The sequence below is a fragment of the Chelonoidis abingdonii genome, chromosome 3, assembly GCF_003597395.2.
Source record: "Chelonoidis abingdonii isolate Lonesome George chromosome 3, CheloAbing_2.0, whole genome shotgun sequence".
Lineage (NCBI taxonomy): Eukaryota > Metazoa > Chordata > Testudines > Testudinidae > Chelonoidis > Chelonoidis abingdonii.
The window spans coordinates 158235857-158259080 of NC_133771.1; the positions used below are offsets into that span (position 1 = coordinate 158235857).

General features: G+C 42.9%; 1 protein-coding gene across 5 annotated transcripts in view; it reads right to left on the reverse strand.

Moving 5' to 3' along the window:
- Nucleotides 1-23224, reverse strand: part of KIF6 (kinesin family member 6) — a 322989-nt gene that overhangs the window by 238331 nt on the left and 61434 nt on the right. For all 5 annotated transcript variants that reach the window (XM_075064272.1, XM_032790187.2, XM_032790186.2 and 2 more), the window contains one exon: nucleotides 470-676. In XM_075064272.1, coding sequence (XP_074920373.1) covers nucleotides 470-676 — 207 coding nt within the window. The remainder of the gene's footprint in view (nucleotides 1-469; nucleotides 677-23224) is intronic.

A 23224-nucleotide genomic window follows, 5' to 3' on the forward strand; every position in this document is an offset into this window, starting at 1 on the left:
AATAGATACAGAATCTACATCTTCTCTCCTCTGCTATTCTTTTCTGTCTTCCTGTGAGTTTGTTTTTTTAAGACAAAACAACAGTACTGAACTTCAGCAACTTAAGAAATATCACCTATTTCCCAACAAAGACTTATAATATCATCTGAAAAAGTATCAAGCACTGCCTTTTCCCCTTAAAAGAGTCTCTATAGCAAAAGGAAATACCAATAAATTATGTAGGGCTTAACATTGTTAGCACAGATACATTTTGTAGCCTTACTTTTAATGTAAATGTGAAGTTGGGGGGAAGGATTTGAAAATTTTGAATTTGAACAAGAATTTAACAACCTGAAAAGGTTGAGAAACACTGCAATAACATGTGGTCCTGAAACTAAATGAGATCAGTATCAAGATTTCAAAAGCAACATACATGACTAAAAATAAATAAATAAGTAAAAGACAGAGTTTCACAGTCTGTTAATTTTACCTGTTCCAAGTAGTGTAATGAGAGATTGATATATTTGGCCTCTGTCAGGAGTTGGCCTCCAACTCCAGTCTTTGCAACACGCTCTGAACCAGCCAGGTCTACTAAGTGTAGCTTGGAGCGTCGGATGGTTGCGGACCCTGGTTCCTTGCTTGAGATGTGAATGGTGAAGATGCAGTGGGAACGAGTTGAGGCTTGATTCATTGGAGTCTGTGAAGAAAAGGTTACCAAATTTTGACTAAAAAAAATTGCAAAAAAATAACTGCCAGAACATCAGGACGGACTAAATCACTACACTGAGATCACTGCAAAGAAAGGCCCAGATTGTATGCCCCCCGTCCTCCCCCCAGCTCCTCTTGGTAAACTGTTAACACATATGAAAATTCCCACTGAAGTCACTGGGACTACTTATGCAAGTGGCTGCTCACCAATGGAAGTAAGATGCTCACAATCTGGTGTAAAATTTGGATAGTTATAACATGGATTTATTATATTAGAACAAATATGTGAAGCGTTTACTTTAGTACCAAGATAAGTTTCATTAATAGTTTCATTAGCCACGATCTACAGTTAGCACATTCTAACTGAGAGAGAAAGATGACTATGATTATACAATCACTTGGAAGGCTAATGAACCTAATTAACACATCTTGGAGGTCACAATAACCACAGCTGATCTTACTTTTAAATGCTTCCTTTTATCAAAATCTTTGGAATGTAAAACTCTCCAAAGCTTCACAGAATACTCCCTTTAATTTGGTTCTTCAGTATCCAATTTCTGAACTGGAGATTAAAGAAATTTAACACTTAGAAATGGAGTACTAACAATTCTAGCAGAAGCAGAAGGTAAGAGGTTAGCCCTCACCATGAATGTGGGTAGGGTGTGTCACATTATAATGGAAAACAATTTCTACTAATGATACACTTAATTTTTTAAAAGACAAGTCCATGACTAAGCAAATTTGTATGTTTTCAATATACATGGTGCTGATGAATATAAGAAGAAAAATTACAGACTAAAGAAATGTTGAAAAATATCAGCCTCTAACGGCACTTCATATAATCTTGTGGTACTATGAACTATGATCAGCAGGGATAGAAAACTTGGAATACATTCTCTCTTTACTACTGTACTTAAGCATCCCATCTTGTATAGTATGGTTTGTTATGTTCTCTTATTTTATAAACTATGTTTGCTTATGAAGCACATTGTGTTGTGCAGGATGTCTTCAGTATTGATTTTTAAAGTGTGTGGAGATGGAGAAAAGGCAGATCAAGTTTATATACTTTTTTTTAATCTGTAATAAAAGAAAGGATAACAAGAGTTTTAATTTTAATTAATTCATCTGATGGCTGTAAACTCATATGGGATAGAAAGTGTAGTTTTCTACACATATGAATTTTTAAAGCACGGGAGAATGAGTATTATGACTTAATTAATACACAGAACTATAGCACCAGTTCAATTTCCTGACAACACAATAACTCAGGCACTGCTTGACACAGAAACTTGGCTGTGTTTTCCAGTACAATTACCACAACTAGCCCATTTGTGACATGTTCAATTTCAGTAAGCCATTCGATATGGTTCCACATGGGGAATTATTAGCTAAATTGGAAAAGATGGGGATCAATCTGAAAACTGAAAGGTGGACAAGGAACTCGTTAAAGGAGAGACTACAACAAGTCATGCTGAAAGGTGAACTGTCAAGCTGGAGGGAGGTTACTAGTGGAATTCCTCAGGGATCGGTTTTGGTACCAATCTTATTTAATCTTTTTATTACTCACTTGGCACAAAAAGTGGAAATGTGCTAATAAAGTTTGTGTATGACACAAAGCTGGGAGGTATCGCCAGTACAAAGAAGGACCGGGATATCATACAGGAAGATCTGGATGACTTCGTAAACTGGAGTAATAGTAATAGGATGAAATTTAATAGTGAAAAGTGCAAGGTCATGCATTTAGGGATTAATAACAAGAATTATTGTTATAAGCTGGAGACGCATCAGTTGGTAGTAATAGATGAGGAGAAGGATCTTGGAGTATTCGTTGATCACAGGATGACTATTAGCCGCCAATGTGATGTGGCCATGAAAAAAGCTAACGCAGTCTTGGGATGCATCAGGCGAGGTATTTCCAGTAGAGATAAGGAGGTGTTAGTACCATTATACAAGGCACTGGTGAGACCTCATCTGGAATACTGTGTGCAGTTCTGGTCTCCCATTTTTAAGAAGGATGAATTCAAACTGGAACAGGTACAGAGAAGGGCTACTAGGATGATCCAAGGAATGGTAAGCCTGTCTTATGAAAGGAGACTCAAAGAGCTTGGCTTGTTTAGCCTAACCAAAGCTCTCTACAAATATATCAGAGGAATAAGTACCAAGGAGGAGAGGAATTATCTTAAGCTCAGTACCAATGGTGGACACAAAACAAATGGATATAAACTGCCATCAGAATTTTAAAACTGGCCATCAGGAAGTTTAGACTTGAAATTAGACGAAGGTTTCTAACCATTAGAGTGAAGTTCTGGAACAGCCTTCCAAAGGGAGTAGTGGGGGCAAAAGACATATCTGGCTTCAAGACTAAACTTGATAAGCTTATGGAGGGGATGGTATAATGAGATTGGTCTTTGACTATTAGCGGTAAATATGACCAATGGCTTGTGATGGGATGTTAGATGGGGTGAGATCTGAGTTACTACGGATAATTCTTTCCTGGGTATCTGGTTAGTGAGTCTTGCCCACATGCTCAGGGTTTAGCTGATCGCCATATTTGAGGTCAGGAAGGAATTTTCCTCCAGGGCAGATTGGCAGAGGCCCTGGGGTTTTTTTGTCTTCCTCTGCAGCATGTGGCACAGGTCACTTGCTGTAAGATTCTTTGCACCTTGAAGTCTTTAAGGTATGATTTGATGACTTCAGTGACTCAGACACAGGTTTGATACAGCAGTCGGTGGGTAAGATTCTGTAGCCTGCGTTGTGCAGGAGGTCAGACTAAAAGATCATAATGGTCCCTTCTGACCTTAAAGTCTATGATTTTATGATTCTATGCTTCTGCCTAGTGTGACGGACTCAGGCCAGAGGGATATAAGAGGGTAGTGAATGGCAGATATATCAGCCTCAGAATGAGCAGAGCCCTGTTCCCTGGATAGCCAAACAAGGGCTACTCCAGGCCAATCAAGACACCTGACCTCAAAAACTGAGAAAGGGTCAGTTTAGGCTGATAGACTAATGGAGACAGCTGGAACCAATTATACTGCTTTAAAAGCTCTCCTTGCCATTTCTTTCTCGAGGAGCCCAGGGGAAAGGAGCTGGAGGAGAGGAAGCAGTACTGAACCCTGAGGTAAGGGTGAAGCGTGGGGAAAGGGAAGAACGGGAAAGTGGCGCAGGGAAGCAAAGCAGCGTCAGTGGAGGAGGGAAACCGCAAACAGCTGTTCCCATTAGGGTCCCTGGGCTGGAACCCGGAGTAGAGGGCGGGCTCGGGTTCCCCCCTTTCTTCTCCCCCGGCATGATCTACAGAGATCCCTCTGAAAGAGGAAACAGACTTTGGTCCAGGCAGGAGACCAGGTGGTACCTAAGGAGCTCTAAGGAGCAACAAAGACTGTGGGTATTCCACCTTCCCACCTCCCATACTGGCCTGTGATGAAAATAGCTCAATAAGTGTTAACTTCTGCCACCATACTGGGAAACAGAGGTCATCCCGAGCTTCTGAGGCCACTATATTCGCCAGGAAGCGCGGGACCCACAAATACAGGCTCAGAGCTTTGTCGCACTAGATACTTAACCTGAAGCTTGAAAAAAGGTGTTTCTATAAACATTACCTATCGAACGGTTATATTTTCAATACTCTTAGTTACCAAAAGTGTCCGACTTGGCAGATTCAGACAGCACTATAATTTGGACAAATTATTTCACAAAGGATGCAACTTTATAACTTAATACTTGGTATGGCAGTTGTAATCATTCCCCAACTACTAGTACACTGACATGTGGAAATGTATGGCCTGATTTCCAGAGGAGCTGACACCTGACTTTAGTGGAGTTACAGCTGCTCAGTACCTCTGAAAATCACGACAGAAAACCTTATAACTAGAAATTTGACTATCTGATCTGTTTGTTTTCTTATTGTATATTTGTTTGTATGTTTGTTTTCTTATTGTATATTCACTAATATCATTCTACATTGTTTTCATTGTTTTCATTTTACATTGTTTTCTTATTGTATATTTGTTTGTATGTTTGTTTTCTTATTGTATATTCACTAATATCATTTTACATTTAAAAACACCTTCAAAGCTATTATTATTAAAGTAAGACTCACAAAATCATTGTCAAGAAGTATTACTATCTCCAATTTATAGAATGTTAGTGAGACTACAGTTCTGATATTTAAATAGGCTTTCATTTGGTGTCACCTGCAAAAAATTGTAGGTGCAACTAAGTGCACACTGGCATATAACTATCGGATTAGTAGGCACAATAAGGTAGTTAAACATAAAATTGCCTTTATTTGAGCTTGCAAGCTAAATCCACCCTCAATTATTTGTGACTATGAAAAGGGAGGCCAAAACATTCCTATGCTTTAATCCCTGGACTATGCTTCCTGTCTTTGTTACAACTGGATGTTTATATTAAGGATTTAAAAAAAAAATCAAAGTAATTGTCTTTGTGTATTGTTAAATTAACTGTAACAGAGTGGCATTATTCTCCTTTGGTCTCACCTTTTAACAGGTGTTGACCCTGCTGGGAGATTTTAAATGAGTCTTGCTTGTTGCTAGTGTAGCTTGTTCAGTCCACTGAGGACAAGGAGAGTGGGCATGGCTCTGAACAGAGAGACAATCTAGGCTGAACGCTCCTGTAAGTGGAACCATAGAAGCAGCCAGGCCTTGCAACAAGTCTTAGGGTATGTCTACACTACAGGATTATTCCAATTTTACATAAACCGGTTTTGTAAAACAGATTGTATAAAGTCGAGTGCATATGGCCATACAAAGCACAATAATTCGGTGGTGTGCGTCCATGTACCGAGGCTAGCGTCAATTTCTGGAGCGTTGCACTGTGGGTAGCTATCCCATAGCTATCCCATAGTTCCTGCAGTCTCCCCCGCACATTGGAATTCTGGGTTGAGATCTCAGTGCATGATGGTGTAGCGGGTGATTCTGGGTAAATGTCGTCACTCATTCCTTCCTCTGTGAAAGCAACGGCAGACAATCATTTTGGGCCCTTTTTCCTGATTGCCCGGGCAGAAAATCCCCATAGCAATGGCAACCAATGGAACCTGTTTGCCTTTGCACTTTCACCGTAGGTGTACTGGAGCTGCTGAACAAGCGGCACTGAGTGCTAGAAAAAAAAAAAAAAACACAGCAGCAATTCATTTGCCTTTGCAAAGTAAGACGGTTACCTGGCCCTATTGTGACCGTCCTGCCATGCTATTGTAAATGGTGATGAGATGACAGTTTATCAGTCGTCTGTACCGTCTGCCATGCCATTTGTAATTGGCGATGACAGGACGGTTATGCAGTTGTTCTGTACGCTGCTGCTGTTAGGGTCTGCCTGCTGGCGTCGCGGAGGTCGCCGGGGCGCAAGACAAAAATGGAAATGACTCCCCGTCATTCTCTCCTTTATGTTACCTAAAATAGAGTCAGTCCTGCCTAGAATATGGGGCAAGTCTATAAGAACCAAGTTACGCAGAGAACCAGAGAGCCACAGCCGCTCCAATGTCAGATCCCGCAGAAATAATGAGCTGCAATGCCATCTAGGGCTGCTCCCTGCAACAACCCCAACTCCGTTGCTTCTTCTCCTCCCCCCCTCTAGCTACCATTCAGTGTCCCCCCCCATTGTGTGGAGAAGTAATAAAGAATTGCTAGGAATAAAGAAACACTGACTTTTTAGTGAGATAAAAATGAGGGGAGGAAGCCTCCAGCTGCTATGATAGTCAAGGCAAGACATTAAATGGTGGTGAGGAGAGGAGCCCAGCCTCCCACTGCTATGATAGTCACAAGTAAACAGAACTTTTCTTTAGGACATGAAAAGTGGGGACTGATGAGCTCACCCCCAGTTGCTATGAATGAAGACGGTTACCAGCCGTTCTCTACCACTGCCGGAATGACCCGGAGTCAATTCCTATTTTTACTCAAGGCGCCTCCAGGCCGACCTCACCGAGGCCAGCCAGGAGCACTCAACGGCTGATGAGGACGATGGATATGCAGTCATATTGTACCTAGGCGCTCACTGGAGAGGAGGGAAGGAATGCTGCTGTCAGTGTCTGCAGCACCATGTCTACCAGAAATCATCAGTAGACAATACGGGACATTGAAAAAAAGTCAAGAAAATATTTCTTCCTTTTCTTTCTGGGTGGGGGAGTGGGTAACTTGACGACATATACCCAACCACCCCGGACAAATTGGTGACCCTACAAAGCATCGGGAATCAGCCAAGAATCAAAATGCGTTCGGAGAACTGCGGGATAAGCTAGCGTCCTCAAGTCCCCCTCCCTCCTCCATGAGCGTCCCATTTGATTCTTTGCCTTCCTATATGCTTGTCACACAAGCAACTGGCTGTGGCCTCTGTCTATCATTGCCTGGAGATCTTTTCAAAATGCTTTTGGCATTTGTCTTCTGGAAACGGAGCTGTGATAGAAAGCTTTATCTCCCCAGAACAGCGATCAGATCCAGTAACTCCCGTATCAGTCCATTGCTGGAGGTCTTTTTGGATTGGGGCTGCATCGCCACCACGTGCTCAATCAGAGCTCCACACTGGCAAACAGGAAAGAAATCAGAAGTTGCGGGCTTCCTGTCTACCTGCCAGTGGCCTCCGAGTTCAAGATTGCTTTCCAGAGTGGTCACAATGTGCACTGTGAAGATACCGCCTGGAGAGCCATAACTTCGATTTGCAGCCACACTAACCCTAATCCGACATGGCAATACTGATTTCAGCGCTACACCTCTCATCGGGGAGGAGGACAGAAATCGGTTTAAAGAGGCCTTTATATTGATATAAAGGGCTTCGTTGTGTGGATGGGTGCAGGGTTAAATGGGTTTAACGCTGATAAATTCGGTTTAAACGCATAGTGTAGACCAGGCCTTAGGCTGGATTTTGTTTTATTCTGTTACTTAGGACCAGATCCACAAAGGGACTTAGGTGTCTAAAGCACAGATTTCTGCCTCAGGCAGATGTCTGGACACTACATAATGTCTAAACCCCAGATGATCGTCAGACCAGGGGCAGATAGGCAGTGCCCCTCCTATCTTGCCTGCAGTGCCCAATCAGAAGGTGTGCTCAAAGCGTGCCTAACTCCACACAAAAGTAGGAGGGGGAAGACAAAACCTTTATAACCCTTAGCCCAGTGACTAGGGAACTCACCCAGGATGTGGGCGACCATATCAATTCCCCTCTCTGCCTGATGTGGAGCAAAGATTTTAATTCAGGAAGTGTGGGGAGCTGAATTGGAGTCCCCCACATCCTGAATGAGTTCCCTAACCACTGGGCTAAAGATTAGAAAGAAAATCACCACCTCCACCACTAACTGTGTTTTATGTGAGGCCCATTCTGTTAGGCAGCCTCTGAGAACCCTTATCAGATTGGGACTTTGGGATCCACAGGCAAGAAAGGTGGAGAATGCCTAGTCTGAGGTTTATGCTTGTGTTTAGGTGCCTGGATTACAGGACCGAAGAAACTGTGTGCATGTTCATGGACAGATTTTTTGGCACACTGGAGACTTAGATACCCAGGGTTTTTAAGTGCCCGCATGATTAAGCAGCAGCTGAATGGGGTTTTGAGGCTCTAAATTTGGGGATAGGCACCTAAAATGGCAGCTGATATTCAAAGAGATCAGAAAAAATGTCACAGTAGTTTATACAAGCAAGATCTAAAGGAAACAATACTTAAAAATGATTTATCTCAGTTGATGCAGTAACTTATTTGGGTATTAAAGAGTGGGAATGGTGCGCAAATATTGTACCAGGGGTTTTTCACAGCAGATATCACGTCTGTACAGCACCTGGCACCATGCAGCTCCACTCATGACTGGGGCCTCTGGCCACTCCTGGGATGCAAATATTTAAAATGAATTAAAATGTAATAATGTATTTCTTTCTCATCTGGAGCTTCATTACAGTGGCTGTTTTTCAACACACAGAAAAACATATTTTTACTTAATTCAACTTAATAAAGTCCAGTAGTGTTTAGCGTGTTATAAACAGATGGACATATAACCTCAATAATTTTTCTAAAAGGCGTAACTACAATGTGAAAAGTGAATATGTTAAATTGCACCTTCTTTACTTCACTAATTCTGTTTCTATGAAAACTGAAGAGTCAGATTCATTTATTTTAATGAAAACAGTATGATTTTACTACTCACAGATCTGGGAGTGAAGTGGATATTTTTCTGGCTCATACATTATCAACAGAATTATTAAGTAAATTTCATTTGAGGGGTCACCACTAGAACCCTACTGTTTTCAAATTATATTCTCAATAACACCTGTTTACTCCTTTGAAGGCAACAGGGTTACAGAGGTATAACTAAGGGCATAATTTCAAGAGTATAGGATAGCATAGGTATAGCTAGGGCAGAATTTGTCCTACAGAGTCCCTATTGTTGATGGTGATGCAAAATCCACAAAGAAAAGAGCTTGACTTTCCATATCCCACGCAGACTCTGTGGAGTTGGCAGTCAGAACTCCCCTCACAGTCTACTTACATATAAAGTGAGCAAATCTGATCTGGAAATCATTAACACTGTAAATGTGGAAACACCGAATGCCATTTTTACAAAGTCACTTTTCAGAGTGGAACGATGTTTTAACCAATACCGTCACTTTATAATCTGATTATATTTCTACTTTTCAGTTCATATATATTCAGCTAAAGTGTTCCCACATACTGAAAACTCCAGCAGAGCTAGTGTAGGAAGTGTAAGCCGATAAAAATGTAAACTGTTAAATGGGATGTGATTATGGAATGTTAATTGCAACCATAATCCCCCTCCTCCTCTTCACTCTCCTACTTGTACCACACACATAGATGCAGGGCACAAAGCAAGAGAAACAAAAATGTACTTGTCAACAAGACCGGCCAAACAATAAGGCCCCTGTTCCCTTTTTTTTACATCTTACATACGAAACTTCACTGAGTATTCGGCGTGCAGCTGTTCTGACAACTTGAAATGAAAAAAATATATTTTAGACAGGGTCTCAGTGCCTACTACAAAGATTCTGCTGGTGGCTTTCAAAGTTGGTCTTGGTTTTGTTGGCAACACTCCTTTCATATGTCTATGAAGTCATTCTTTCAGATTAACTTAAAGTGAAGGAGAGGAAAATATGGGAGGTGCCTGGCTCAAAGCAGATGGTTGCTATTGTGAAAGCTACATATAGAATAATAGATGAGCTACATGACTTGCAAAGACGTAATTCCTTGCAGGAATTCTGTGATGACATAAGCCACAAAAGCGGAGCTCAAGTCCTCTGTGATGTCATGTGAAAATACAAAGGAATTAATTGCAGGTCAAATGCTGATATCTAGCTGTGGCACTGTAGTGTAGGGATCCAATAATATTTATATTTTGTAAAAACATTTTTTAGTAATGCATCAGCTTCTGGTCTGATGTTAGAAAATGGATACAAGAGTTATTTCAGATTCACATCCCCCAAATTCCTATTACTATAGTGGTAGGAAAAATGTTTAACACTGTTTAAATTAAAACAAACCTGTTTGGAATTTTTGTGACTGCAACCACTAAGTGTATTTCATCATTATGGTTTCAGGAACAAATACCATCTATAGATATGTGGTTGACCAGAATAAAAGAATTAGAAGAAATGGAATGATGTATTGCCTGTATTAAATTAACAACAGAACTATTTGAGAAAAGATGGGCTATATGCAATGAATGAATAAACAGAAATTATTGATGTAATGTTTATACCATTCTGCATACATACTGAACTGTTTCCCAAACTTTTGAAAACTGAGTCCCCCTTCAGGAAATCAATTGTGTCCCTCTGCAAATCCACCATGTGTTGTTAAAGGCTTACCCACCTTAATTCATACATCTGCCATCTACTCCTCCACACCAACTAGTCGTTTGTGTTGCTCGCCCTGAAGGAGCACTCCACACTTCGGGAGATGGTGACCTACTATAACTTGTCACTTACTCAATAAAATACATGTTTAAAAGGAATTAAGACTAATTAAATGTGACATTTCCCACAATGTAAATCCCCCAAAGCAAGAAAAGGTCTAGTCAGTGTATGATTAAAAGGTGTCCTATAGTATGCATGTAACATATTCACATGGCCCATGACAGACTACATCTTCACAAAACACTTCCTTCTACTTCCAACTTAATTTCCTTCACAGTTTAATGCAAAAGAGTTGATCACTTACCTTATAGTAACTATGATTCTTCAAGATGTGCTGTCCATCTATAGTCCGGTCTTAGTGCACATGCGCCCCATGTGCTTGATATTGGAATCTTCTGGCCAGCGATGTTCCTTGAGGCTGTGCCTATTCACTAAGTGTCCTTGTGTCCCTCATCAACGTCATGAAGGGTGGTGCTGCGTCAACCACCACTTAGTTCCTTAGTTCCATTTAGAATCCAGGTGTTACAGGGCCCCACAGTAGTATGGAATGAGGCCAGCTCAAGGAATATATATGGACAACACATCTCAAAGAACCACAGTTGCTATCAGTTAAGTGACTGTTTCTTCTTCTTCAACCATTTGTGAAAATATATTCCACCTTCACTGACTCACAAGCAACAACCTGATGTAAGGAAGTAGGTGCTCAGAGTCTACTTAAAGATTGAAGTACAGCTCTGTCAAAAGAGGCATCAAATATAAGGACGTAACCCAGATAATAGTGTCTCATGAATGTATAGACTGCCTATTTCTGAGATGGGCATGTTTCTCAACAAAGGTGCAGAAACTACCTGAGTCCTAGTGGAGTGGGTCCTAATCTGCACTGAAGGATCTAAACTAGCTAGAATGTAACAAGTCTTGATGCAGCTAAACACCCATTCTGGAAGCCTCTGGGTAGAAATAACTTGGCTCTTCGATATGTCCGCTAACTAAACAAAGAGTTTTGAGGAGAGTCTAAATGGTTTGGTCTTATGCAGACAGAATAACAATGCACTAAGGACATCCAGAGTATGTAACCTAGACTTCCCTTGGTTAGAATGTGGTTCCAGGAAGAAAACTGGTAAATGGAACATTTTATTTAAATGATAGCTGAGGCAACAATTTGGTATTAGGAAGTAATTGGAATAAAAACATTTTCCCGTGTATTGCAGTGGAACCTCTTCTACAGCTCTGAGAGAAAGAAGTGAGTCCAATTCTTGGTATCACACTTTTTCATGAGAGGGATGAGGAAGAGGAATGAGGTACAGAATAGTTCAGAGTATCCCACTGAGATTACTTCTAGAATGCAGTGGTCTGATGTTATCAGGTTCCATGACTCCCTCCACTCCCCAAAAATAAAAGCAGCTCTCAACTCTCCCATTAATATGACTGTCTCAAGATAGTTGCAGCATGGTATGAATATGATGTAAAAGCAAAAGGTCACCCCTCCAACCCTTGCTTCCTTGGTGGTTCCAAGACTCTTTGGTGGAAAAAGGGCACTCAGTGTCTATCTGTGTCTAGTAAAAGATATACTCTTCCTTATTTTCATCTAGGAGCTGGTGTATATACTCCAAGAAAATGAAGGGTGGCTAGGGAGTCCTTCAATGAATTAAGAGCCTCATCTGTCTTTCCACTAAAGAGATCTGGGCCCAAAAAATGGAAGTTCCTCCATCATCATCTGCACTCTCCTCCCTCACCTGAACATTGGAGCCAAGATGCTCTCCTCATGACAATGTAACTTGCCAGGGATGGGATCCAGTCTCAGGGGCATCTAGTGTTGCCTGGAGGGATATTCTTGCTATCAATTGTCTCTCAGAAACAAAGATTTAAATTTCTCCCTGTATTCTTGCAGGAGTTTATTGATAAACTCTGAAAACTCATGGTTGTTCAGAATAAGCCTGGTAGTTAATAATTTGAAATTGCAGGCTGGCTAATGCTTAGTTCTGCTGAATAAATCAAGATACATTTCCTCTTGTCTTTCACCATAATTTTTGGCTGTTTTGTGTTACTTTCAGTAGCTGCTGCCACTGACAGAAAATCACGTACTGAATGAGTATGTAGATACTTAAGAGTTGGCGGATGGTACATGGAACCTCTTGTACATCTTCTCAGAAATCAGTGTCACTATCATTGGAGTCTGCCAGATAAATGGGGCTTTGTTAGAGCTAGCAAAACTTAAGAGTAAAGCCAGACAACTAGGTATGATGGTGTGGAGTACTGTCAAAGAGCCTCTTGGATCACCTCCACCAGGATTTCTAGAGAATCAGCGATAGATCTGTGCACATCTAGAACTCTTGTGATCTTCCAAGTGATATGGTGTAGATGGAGCCACTGCCTTGTCTAGTGACGATGATGAGATAGCAACCGCTTGATCTGTTCTTCTGTTTGAGGTTGATCCTCGTTAGATAATTCCTTAGGTTGTTCAAACTGATGGATTGCAACCTGAGACTCCCTAGCCTTCTGGGAGGATGCACGGGAGGATGAGTCCTCATCCTAGAAGGTAGCACAGATGTAGTTTGTCTTGTGTGGGGCAAACCCCATGGGTTCCACTAGGGCCATGACTATATGCTACATGTAAAGAAGCGGGGAAGGAGAGGGTACCAGAACATCTTCCTATCACTATATCCCATAGATGAATTAAGTCTATAAGATGCCCATGATGCCTTTTTAGTGGTCAACCTTGTGGAATATACAAGTGATCCCTCTTTGCTTTGTTAGGAATGAGATGAAAAGAAAGAGCACTTTTCCTCTAATAGAGATGTTATCCTATCATCTAGTCCAACCCCCTGCTCAAAGCAGGACTAATCCCCAGACAGATTTTTGCCCCAGATCCCTAAATGACCCCCTCAAGAATTGAACTCACAACCCTGGGTTTAGCAGGTAATGCTCAAACCATTGAGCTATCCCTCCCCCTATGACCTTGTTCTGACAACAAAAATTGCTACACAACCCCAGGAGGGGGGAACCAAAGCCTAAGCCTACCCAAGCCCTGCCATGCTGGGTGGGAGGGCCAAAATCAAATCCCCACTGCCCGGGGTGGGGAAGAGCCAACATCCAAGGGCTTCAGCCCCAGGGCAGAGAGCCTGTAATCTGAGTGCTACTGCTCAAGATTGAAGCCCACAGGCTTTGGCCCCAGACAGTGAGGCATGGGTTTGGGCTTTGGCCCCTGACCCCAGCAAGTCTAACACCAGCCCTGGTGACTCCATTAAAATGGGGTTGCAACCCACTTTGGGGTCCCGATTCACAGTTTGAGAACTGCTGGAGTAGGGGATATATGGCACCATTAAATTAGCTTTGACCGGCATCTAACAGGGACTTGGCACTGCAGCAGTAGGCAACATGGTAGAAATGTTCAGCATCATAGATAGCAGCGGAGACTATGCCTTTTGTGTCTCCTGTAGCTCACTCAGTACCATATACATTCTCACTATAGAGGACAGTGCTGCCATAAACCTCCTTGAATGAGTTGACAGTACCATTGTGGATGGTGCCCAGGTAATCAGTATAGACACCGTTGGTGTCAAGGAAGGCAGTACCATAGAGATTAATACCAAAGGAATCAGTGCTGAAGAAGTCAGTACTGAAGTACCTGGTGTCGAGATAGACATTGATATCCTGTCTTTGGTACTGCAGGCAGTTAGTCTCGATTCTCAAGATGATGCTGAAGGTCCAATTCCATACTCCTTCTCAAAGGACTACAGTGATACCCAATTTGGGCCATGAAGCCCAATTGGGAGTGATGAGGTGATTTCAATCTCTTTTTGCTAGGAACTCCTGACCACCATTTACTTCATCTAAAGTCATGCTCTGGTGGTCTAAAAGCTGTTGTGTTATATTACAGGAGAGCAACATATTTGCAATTGTAAAATCAGCTCTGGGCATGTGCTCTTCATATAAAAGAAAACTGTTGAACTGGATTTCTCACATACCTTGTATAATCCAGAAAAAACTTGCTCTTTATACTTATACTTGCCGTAATATACTTACAAAATGAATTATCACTGAAATAAGATATCTGATTCACAGATGAAGGTTGGAACTGCACATACTGCGATGTCTTACCATTCTTCAAATCATTATGCCAACCATAAGGCAAAAAGTGACAACAGACCCTAGGGCAGTGGTTCTCAAACTAGGGACGCCGCTTGTTCAGGGAAAGCCCCTGGTGGACTGGGCCAGTTTGTTTACTTGCCACGCTACAGGTTTGGCCAATTGCGACTCCCACTGGCCGTGGTTCGCTGCTCCAGGCCAACGGGAGCTGCTGGAAGCGGCGCGGGCCAAGAGACTAACTGGCCGTCACTTCCCACAGCTCCCATTGGCCTGGAGCGACGAACCGTGGCCAGTGGGAGCTGCGATCGGCCGAACCTGTGGACACGGCAGGTAAACAAACTGGCCTGGCCCGCCAGGGGCTTTCCCTGAACAAGTGGTGGCCCTAGTTTGAGAACCACTGATCTAGGGACCTAATTTACATTTTCACTAAGGCTACTATACAACACTATGTCAGTGCAAAAGAACTTTAAAGTGGATGTAAATATGGCTTTGGTATAAATCAGAAATAGATTTAATGGGTAAAATTCTGGGTCTATTGAAGCAATGAGAGTTTTGTCATTGACTTCAATAGACCCAGGATATCACACTAGGAATGTGTTTTTCATCATCAAGAAATTGTTATTTTCTCCACAGTTAAAATAGGAAAGAAACCCGTTTTACGCGGCAGCAACATATGGCAAGGTATGCAGTTATTCTGGCAATAGTGGTCTGAAACAGTTGAAGGTATAATTGCAACCTTGCAATGAATTATTGTGAACAAATATAAGTAAATCTAGGCTACGTGTTCATCAGTCTGGGTAATGTCACTTATTTACTGTTAAATATAGGAGATATATTTGAAGCTGCAAATTGAAAAGTCTTTCCAGGTATCTGACATGAAGATATCAGGAGACCAAATATATTTTTCACTTGTTCTTGATTTTTAAAGCAAGCCCTCACTTTGCTTTAAAAAAATTACCTTATCATACTTAATGTATTAGTGTCCTCATTCAGAATAAGACTTAAAAGTCAGACCTTGATGCAAAATCTTTATTATTCCACTCTGAGACTATTATTCAACTTTACATTTACACAGTACTCTTTATCCATAAAAATCATAAAACACTTTAAAGATTGTTCAATACAGCATGTATGTGACCGTAATTGTTCTACTACTCGTTGAAATGAAGTCACGGCTGCTTGACATATGAATGCCATTCCGTGCCAGCCAAAGAGGAATTTAGGGAGGTAGAAAGTCATAATTCAGTTTGGAATGTGGCCAGTACAGGGATAACATGCCAATTCTTGCCAAAAGTGCCCTTTAATCTCAACTGATCATAAAGTGTCAGGGTCCAATATTTATGTCTCACCCAAAAGATGGTGCTCACAGTGTAGTGGCCCAGAGGAGAGTATTAATTGACAATACAATTAGCTAGAAGAGGAATAAGTCTAACACGGATGTCACAAGTAAGTCCCCACAGCCATCTTTAAATGTTTAAAAGCTTTATTTTCTATTCAAACAACATATATGAACATTGCCAACCCCCTGCTGTTTACACCTCTTGCATGGATGCCTCAAACATGTTAAGTGATGGAACATACTTTGTAAGTACTGTCTTCCAAATTCAAACAACCGAGAGTTAGAGTCATAAAACCATGTATTGAAACATCTCTTTCCTCATTAAAGTGGACTAACTTTTCATCTGAGAAAAATAAATGTTGGGCTTATGTGTAATTGCAGTGTTTAGGCATATTGATCTAACTTAAAATAAGATTTGAGATTTCTAAAACTTGTGCATGCTCTTGGGAGGTTACTGAATTTATCTTAGTCTTTTTAAGTTTAGAGAAACATAAAATCCAAAAAAGATCTACATAGACCAGTTGTGTCTAAACCAGGGGTCAGCAACCTTTCAGAAGTGCTGTGCCGAGTCTTCATTTGTTCACTCTAATTTAAGGTTTCATGTGCCAGTAATAAATTTTAACATTTTTGGAAGGTCTCTTTCTATAAGTCTATAATATATAACTAAACTATTGTTGTATGTAAAGTAAATAAGGTTTTTAAAATGTTTAAGAAGCTTCATTTAAATTAAATTAAAATGCAGAGACTCCCCCCCGGACCAGTGGCCAGGACCCGGGCAGTGTCAGTGCCACCAAAAATCAGCTTGTGTGCCACCTTCGGCACGCGTGCCATAAGTTGCCTACCCCTAGTCTAAACTTTTCAGCCTGAGGGGCACATATATTATTTCAAAAAAAGGTTTAAGAACAGCAATCAAAGAACTGCTGACCTTAAGAGTTTAGAAATTATTCAGCCATCCTCCCCACCCCCCGAATCAAGATCATGATATTGGCTTAATTAAGAGTTTTAAAAATAAAAATAATGGATTTTTGGGGGATTTTTTTTTTGCTTTTACATACTTCTATTTATCTTTTTTAAACCTTCATGTTATATTTAGGATATATTGTCAATTTTTCTTCTACAACCACATGGACTAGAAACTTTCATTTAAACAAGGTAAGGTGAGATTCTCATATATTTTAATGACTTGAGGAGCTAGGGCTTTAAGAAAAACACCAAATATCACAAGACTTGTGTGATGAAGTGGGAATTTTTTGTAATATTTTTATGAATCCTATGCATGCCTGAGTTTCCCCCTACATTTTGCATTGCTCCCCAGTGGGGGAAACAGCATTAAGTTAGCTTTCAGGGCAGGCTAAGAGACATAGGTGTGTGTGTGTGTCACCGAGCTGTCTGAGAGGACTGAATGGGTCATTAATGACTGGCTGAGGCCAACTCATATCAATGGAATATATGAGAAGAGAATGGAAAGCCCAGTCACCAGGACACTGAAACCTAGCAACCAGTTACCCAAAGGGAGGAGGGAAGCACAGCAGAGACCCCAGCTTGAGAACAAAGGACTGAGAGTTGTGAGATGCGGGGATAAGAGTTGGCTTCTGGAAGAAGCTGGGGGCTCACTCATCTGGGAACTAAGGAAGGAAGTTAGAGTGACAGGCTGAGAGCCTGAAAATAGAGTTCATTATAGCTTGGCTGGTGGACTGCTCTGGAATGCTTTAACCTCCAGCTCTCTATGCTAACCTAAGGACTTTCTATGCATAGAGATGGCATAAATGGTTCCTCCATTTTCCTCCCCACAGCTCTGGGTGCAGAGGGTGTCTAGCAGTAAGTAGGTGGAATGGCTGGAGCATGTTGTGCTATGGTTATTACTGTGGAGACCAAACACCAAGTTGGCACACGTTAGAGAAGCTCATAGGTTGCGCTAACCTAGACTATGACAGAGAATCAGAGAATCATAACTGGTTGCACTGGGTTCTAGCTTCTTCCCTTCTCATGGCTGCACCCTGGGTTGCTGTGTGTGGGAGGAGAGCCATCCTTTGTCAGATACTGCCCTAGACTCTGACAGAGACAGTCAAGCTCTTCTGCTCTTCCTAGGGCTTACACAGACTGTCAGGGAAGCAGGCACTACTCTCCTCTCTATCTTGGTGCTGCAGCAGGCCTTAAAGAGAGCTGTTGGGCAGCTGCAGTAGACAAGGGACAGCACCTGTCCAGCATTCTCCTGGTTCATATCAGAGTTGCTCGTGGGAATATAGGAGAAGTAATGAGAGGGCAGCTGACAAGATAGGACTGATTCAAACACTTCAATTAAAACATGTCATGGCACCACTCAGGGACCATAATTTGAATTAATAATTCAATTTCAATTTTCTTCTCTTTGCAACCACTGGTGAGGGAGCTCTGGGACCTTCTTATCCCGCAGGGTCCTAGAGCTTGGAAGACCACACAGCCAATGAAATAGCCCTGCAGCCAGAGCCCCATGAGTCTGAATTGACTGGCATGGGCCAATCGCAGGTTTTTCTTTGTTGGGTAGACATACCCATCATTAAGATACTGGTGCTCCATCCTCGGGTGCACCTTCAAAAGTTTTGCTTCGCCCCGCCAATGGTTTTGGGGGGCCCAGATTCTGTCCTGATTGAGGAGCAGATTGTCTCCTCCTATTACCACGGCCACGTCTTCTAGCGAAGCCTTGCCGCAGTCGACGGTTAGGGTAGGTGCGCTGTGGTTGGGGCCAGAAGGGGCTACGTTGCATCACTGAGGTATGCATGCCCAATGAGCGCTTGATGGCCCAGTTGTCCTTCAGACTCTGAAGTCTGGGATCAGTTTTATCTGAGAATAGCCCCTGTCCATCAAAGGGCTGGTCTTGAATAGTCTGCTGCAGCTCCAGTGGAAGACCGGACACTTGCAGCCATGAAACGCGGCGCATAGCCACGCCCAAGGCTAGCAGCCTAGCCACCGACTCCACCGCATCTAAAGACGCCTGCAGGGATGTCCTCACCACTTTCTTTCCCTCTTCTAGCAAGGCCACAAACTCCTCCCTGGACTCCTGGGGAACCAACTCCTTGAACTTCCCTATTGAGCTCCAGGTATTATAATTATAACAGCTCAGAAGGGCTTGCTGGTTAGCTATCCTGAGCTGTAGACCACCAGCTGAATAAATCTTGCACACGAATAAATCCAGGCACCTAGCGTCCTTGGACTTAGGGGCGGGCGTTTGCTGGCCGTGTCTCTCCCTCTCGTTCACAGACTGTACCACGACAGAGCAAGGTTGTGGGTGAACATACAAATATTCATAGTCCTTAGAGGGCACCATGTATTTCCTCTCCATCCCTCCATTCCATCGGAGGAATAGACGGCGGGGATCGCCAGATCATATTGGCGTTAGCCTGGATGGTCCGAATGAAAGGTAGGGCTACATGTGTGGGGGCATTGGCCGATAAAATGTCCACCACCGAATCCTCAACTTCCATCACCTCCTCCATTTGGAAGTTCATGTTCTGTGCCACCCTATGAAGCAATTCCTGGTGTGCACAAAGATCTATAGGCGGTGGGCCAGAGGAGGACGTGCCTGCTATGGCCTCATCAGGCGAGGATGAGGAGGACATCCCCAGGACTAGAAGATCCTGGAGAAGGTCTGGTTGAGGAGGGTCCGGTTGCTCTAGGTCCCGCACGCTAGCGGCATGGGCCTGATCTAGTGGCAGGGCAGTCGCCTCCGAGGCTACCGGGGGAGGGTGGGTCACAGCGGCCTCAGGCATCCGAGGCTCCGAATGGGCAGATCGAGAAGTGCCTGAGCGGACACCTTGGGCTTGGTGGTATGTCCAAGGAGTCCAGAAGGACCATTGTGGGGGTCCCTGGTCAGGATCCTGTCCTTCATTTTGCCCCTGGCTAGCACAATCAGTGTCATGGCCCTGGATGTGGTAGCCACTCCCTGCTTGGGACGACTTCGAATTCGGACATGAAGGCAAAGGTGGGGCCAAACACATATGCAGCGTTGCACCGTCCCACTCTGTTGCTCCGTGCCTGGGAGCTGGAGACCAGTGCCGGGATCTCGGGTGGTACCGTGACTGGGATCGGGACCAACATTCCTAATGGTGTTGGGAGGCCAATCTTGATCTCGACAAGGACCTATGGCCCGGGTGGTGCCGGGATCAGCTGGGAGACAATCGGTGCTGGGACCGGTGCTGGGAGCTGGATCAGTACCGATCATACTGGGAGGGAATCCTACATGAGGCAGAGCGGCTCCGTGAGTACGACCGGTGCTGAGATGGGGATCGGTGCTGGGACTGCGAGCGGTGCCGAGTCCGGGACCATCGGTGGGATCGGGACTGCGATCTGGACCGGGACCGAGATTGGGGTTGAGCTGTTTCATTCTGTGACGAAGGTCGCATGAAGGTGGGTTTCCCTATGGATGGAACAGTCCGCACCAGCAGTGCCGGACGGTGAGATGGTCCAGGCTCAGTCAGCGCGATCAGGTCCTGAGCGGTGGAGAAGGTCTCCAAAGTGGATGGCAGGCCGAGCTCAACCATGGTGTGCATTAGGGAGCTTATGTGCACCGGACTCAATGGCCCTTGCGGTGCCGGAATCCACAGTGCTGGAATTGGAGCCTTCGCAGGGCACTCCAGCCCGGGCTGTTGCTCCAATGGGGGCACAGGTGGCACCTGCAAGTGCACAGGAGCAGCAGGTTGTTTGTGCCTCTTCTTGGGCCACGGAGACAGAGAGCGATGCCGCATCTGTACCAGTGCCGGAGACATCCGGTGCCGAGAGTCTTTGCTGGTGCTGAGTCGTTCTGGTGCCAGAGGCGCACTTTGGACCGATGGCGCCTGGTCTGTGCGTGGTACCAAAGGCACCGGGCTAAGTGCTGCTTCCATTAGAAGCTGTTTTAAATGAAAGTCCCGCTCCTTTTTTGTTCAAGGCTTGAAAGCCTTACAGATGTGACACTTATCTGGTTGAGGGGCTTCCCCCAGGCACTTCAAGCAGGAGTCGTGGGGGTCTCCCGTAGGCATCGGCTTGAGACAGGCCGAGCAAGGCTTGAAACCCGGAGACCTGGGCATGGGCCCTGGTACCAGGGAGCAGGGAAGGGGATAAACCTCATTTCCTCCAAGTACTATCTACACTACGTACAAAACTTACTATTAACTACACTATAACTGTTAAAACTATTAACAACTACACTAAACAACTATCTACAGTACAACGAGTAAAGAGCTAGGAAGGTGGAGATCAGCTATGCTGCGCTTCACAGTTCCAACGACCGTCATGGGCAGTAAGAAGGAATTGAGGGGGCGCTGGGTCGGCAGGGGCATATATCCGGCACCATAAGGGCACCACTCCATGGGGCGCCCCAGCCGAGCCACCAAGTGTTGCTAGGGTAAAAATCTTCTGACGATCGTGCACGCGGCATACGCATACCTAATTGGAATCGATATGAGCAAGCACTCGAACAAGAATATACCCTTCCCTCATTTCCATCCCCGCTACTAACAGCCTTAATCACAGTTTGATTAATTCTCTGACCTTGATTACTATAAGTTCTCCTTCTAGACTCTCAAAATACCACTACTAAAGTAATTTCCCCCTCCCACCACTAAGAACAGGTTATCCTTTTCTTTGAACACCTTTACTAGTTTCCAGTCTCTTACTCTATCAAATTAGAGTTCTGTCCTCACCATCAGAGTTGTACACAATCTTGCTCATGCCTACTTCTCTGTTTTGATTTCCTTTTATTCTTTTTTCCATTCCTGTGCAACTCTCATTCTTCTCCTCTGGGCTTCCAGCTGCCCTTACATTTGGAGCACTTTACCACAACCTTTCCATGAAGCATCCTCTCTTTTCTTCAAATTCTTCCAGAGAACCAGTTCTTCCATGAATCCTTCCTATCTTGTTCCCTTCACAAATAATTTCCACACAGGCTCTATTCCCTGAACTGCTGCCCAGAGTCTTGTCTTGATCAGACTGTAAGCATACTGGGGTAGGGAACATGTCTTACACTGTTTGTAAAGCAGTGTATAAATTTCACAGTGATGAATGAAAGATTTGGAATAAACAAATAAGTCAATCAAACTACCCCTTTAAAATACATTACATCAAGTAACATAGACAGCCCGATTGTCAAACCTGGGTACCTTAACAGGTTAACAAAATCTTGCATTTAGACATGAAGATCATCATATAGGTGCAAGTAAACCGTCCTTGATATATCTAAGTGTGGATAAAAAGAAGCCATTGAAAGAGGTGGACATCTTATTAAGGAACTCAAGTTTGAAAATTATGCTTCCCATATGTAGTATGACAAGTAACATGAAGATACTTATTATAATTTCAACCAGCAGAGGGTTCAGTCACAGCTGGCATTTTTCCAAGTAATTCTGAGCAGTTCATCTTTTTCATTTAAAATTATGAAATCAAGAACACTAATTAACATGCAGTTCTCATTACTAGCTTTAAGAAAATACTAAGTTGTATGAAGGATATCTGTAGATGTTCTGGGATTGTTTTTAATGTTCTGGACTAACAAGTATGTGTATTTTTTTAATAATTTTTCCTGAAAATGCTGGCTACAACTAGAGTACATGAAAAGAAACCTTAAGGAAAACTTGATTTTGTATACCAAGTCTTGGGACTATGTTTTGCAAATGTTTTCTGGTTACCATAGTAGCTTCTGAATTTTCTCTGTAAATGTGAAGTTAGTAATCACTTTTTAAAACTAGGTTACCAAGTCCTTTCTCCTTTCCGCAATAAGCTCTCCCTTCTCAGAAATTTAATTCTGACAGTCAGGTAAAAACCCATGCACGCACACACGCACACACAGACACTCTTAAAATGGCAAGAGCAAATGTTTTACAGAAGCCAAAATATGTGATAAAAAAACCTGCCCAAATATTTTGCTTTTCAGGTGCCAAAAAACTAGAAGCCTTATTTGCCATTATTGTGAAGACTGATCCTCCTATGTTTTTCAATGTTATAACAAATTCCAGAACTAGGGTATTCTCACTGCTGTTGTCAAAAGTGTCAGCTTATTGAATGAACACATTATGGATTTAAATGTTCCTTTCTAAGTTTGTGGGTATGTACATATCAGTCAATGGGGGCCAAGAGCTACCTTGTATTTTTTTCATATATTTGAAAGGTTTCCTGATGTGAAACATATTCTCACTATTCTTCTCCTTGCTAACTTACTGTGTACCTTTCTGACATTCTAAGATGTCTTTTCAGAACAGACCTCTTGAATAAATTACAAACTTCTAAGATGCAAATAGCTGTG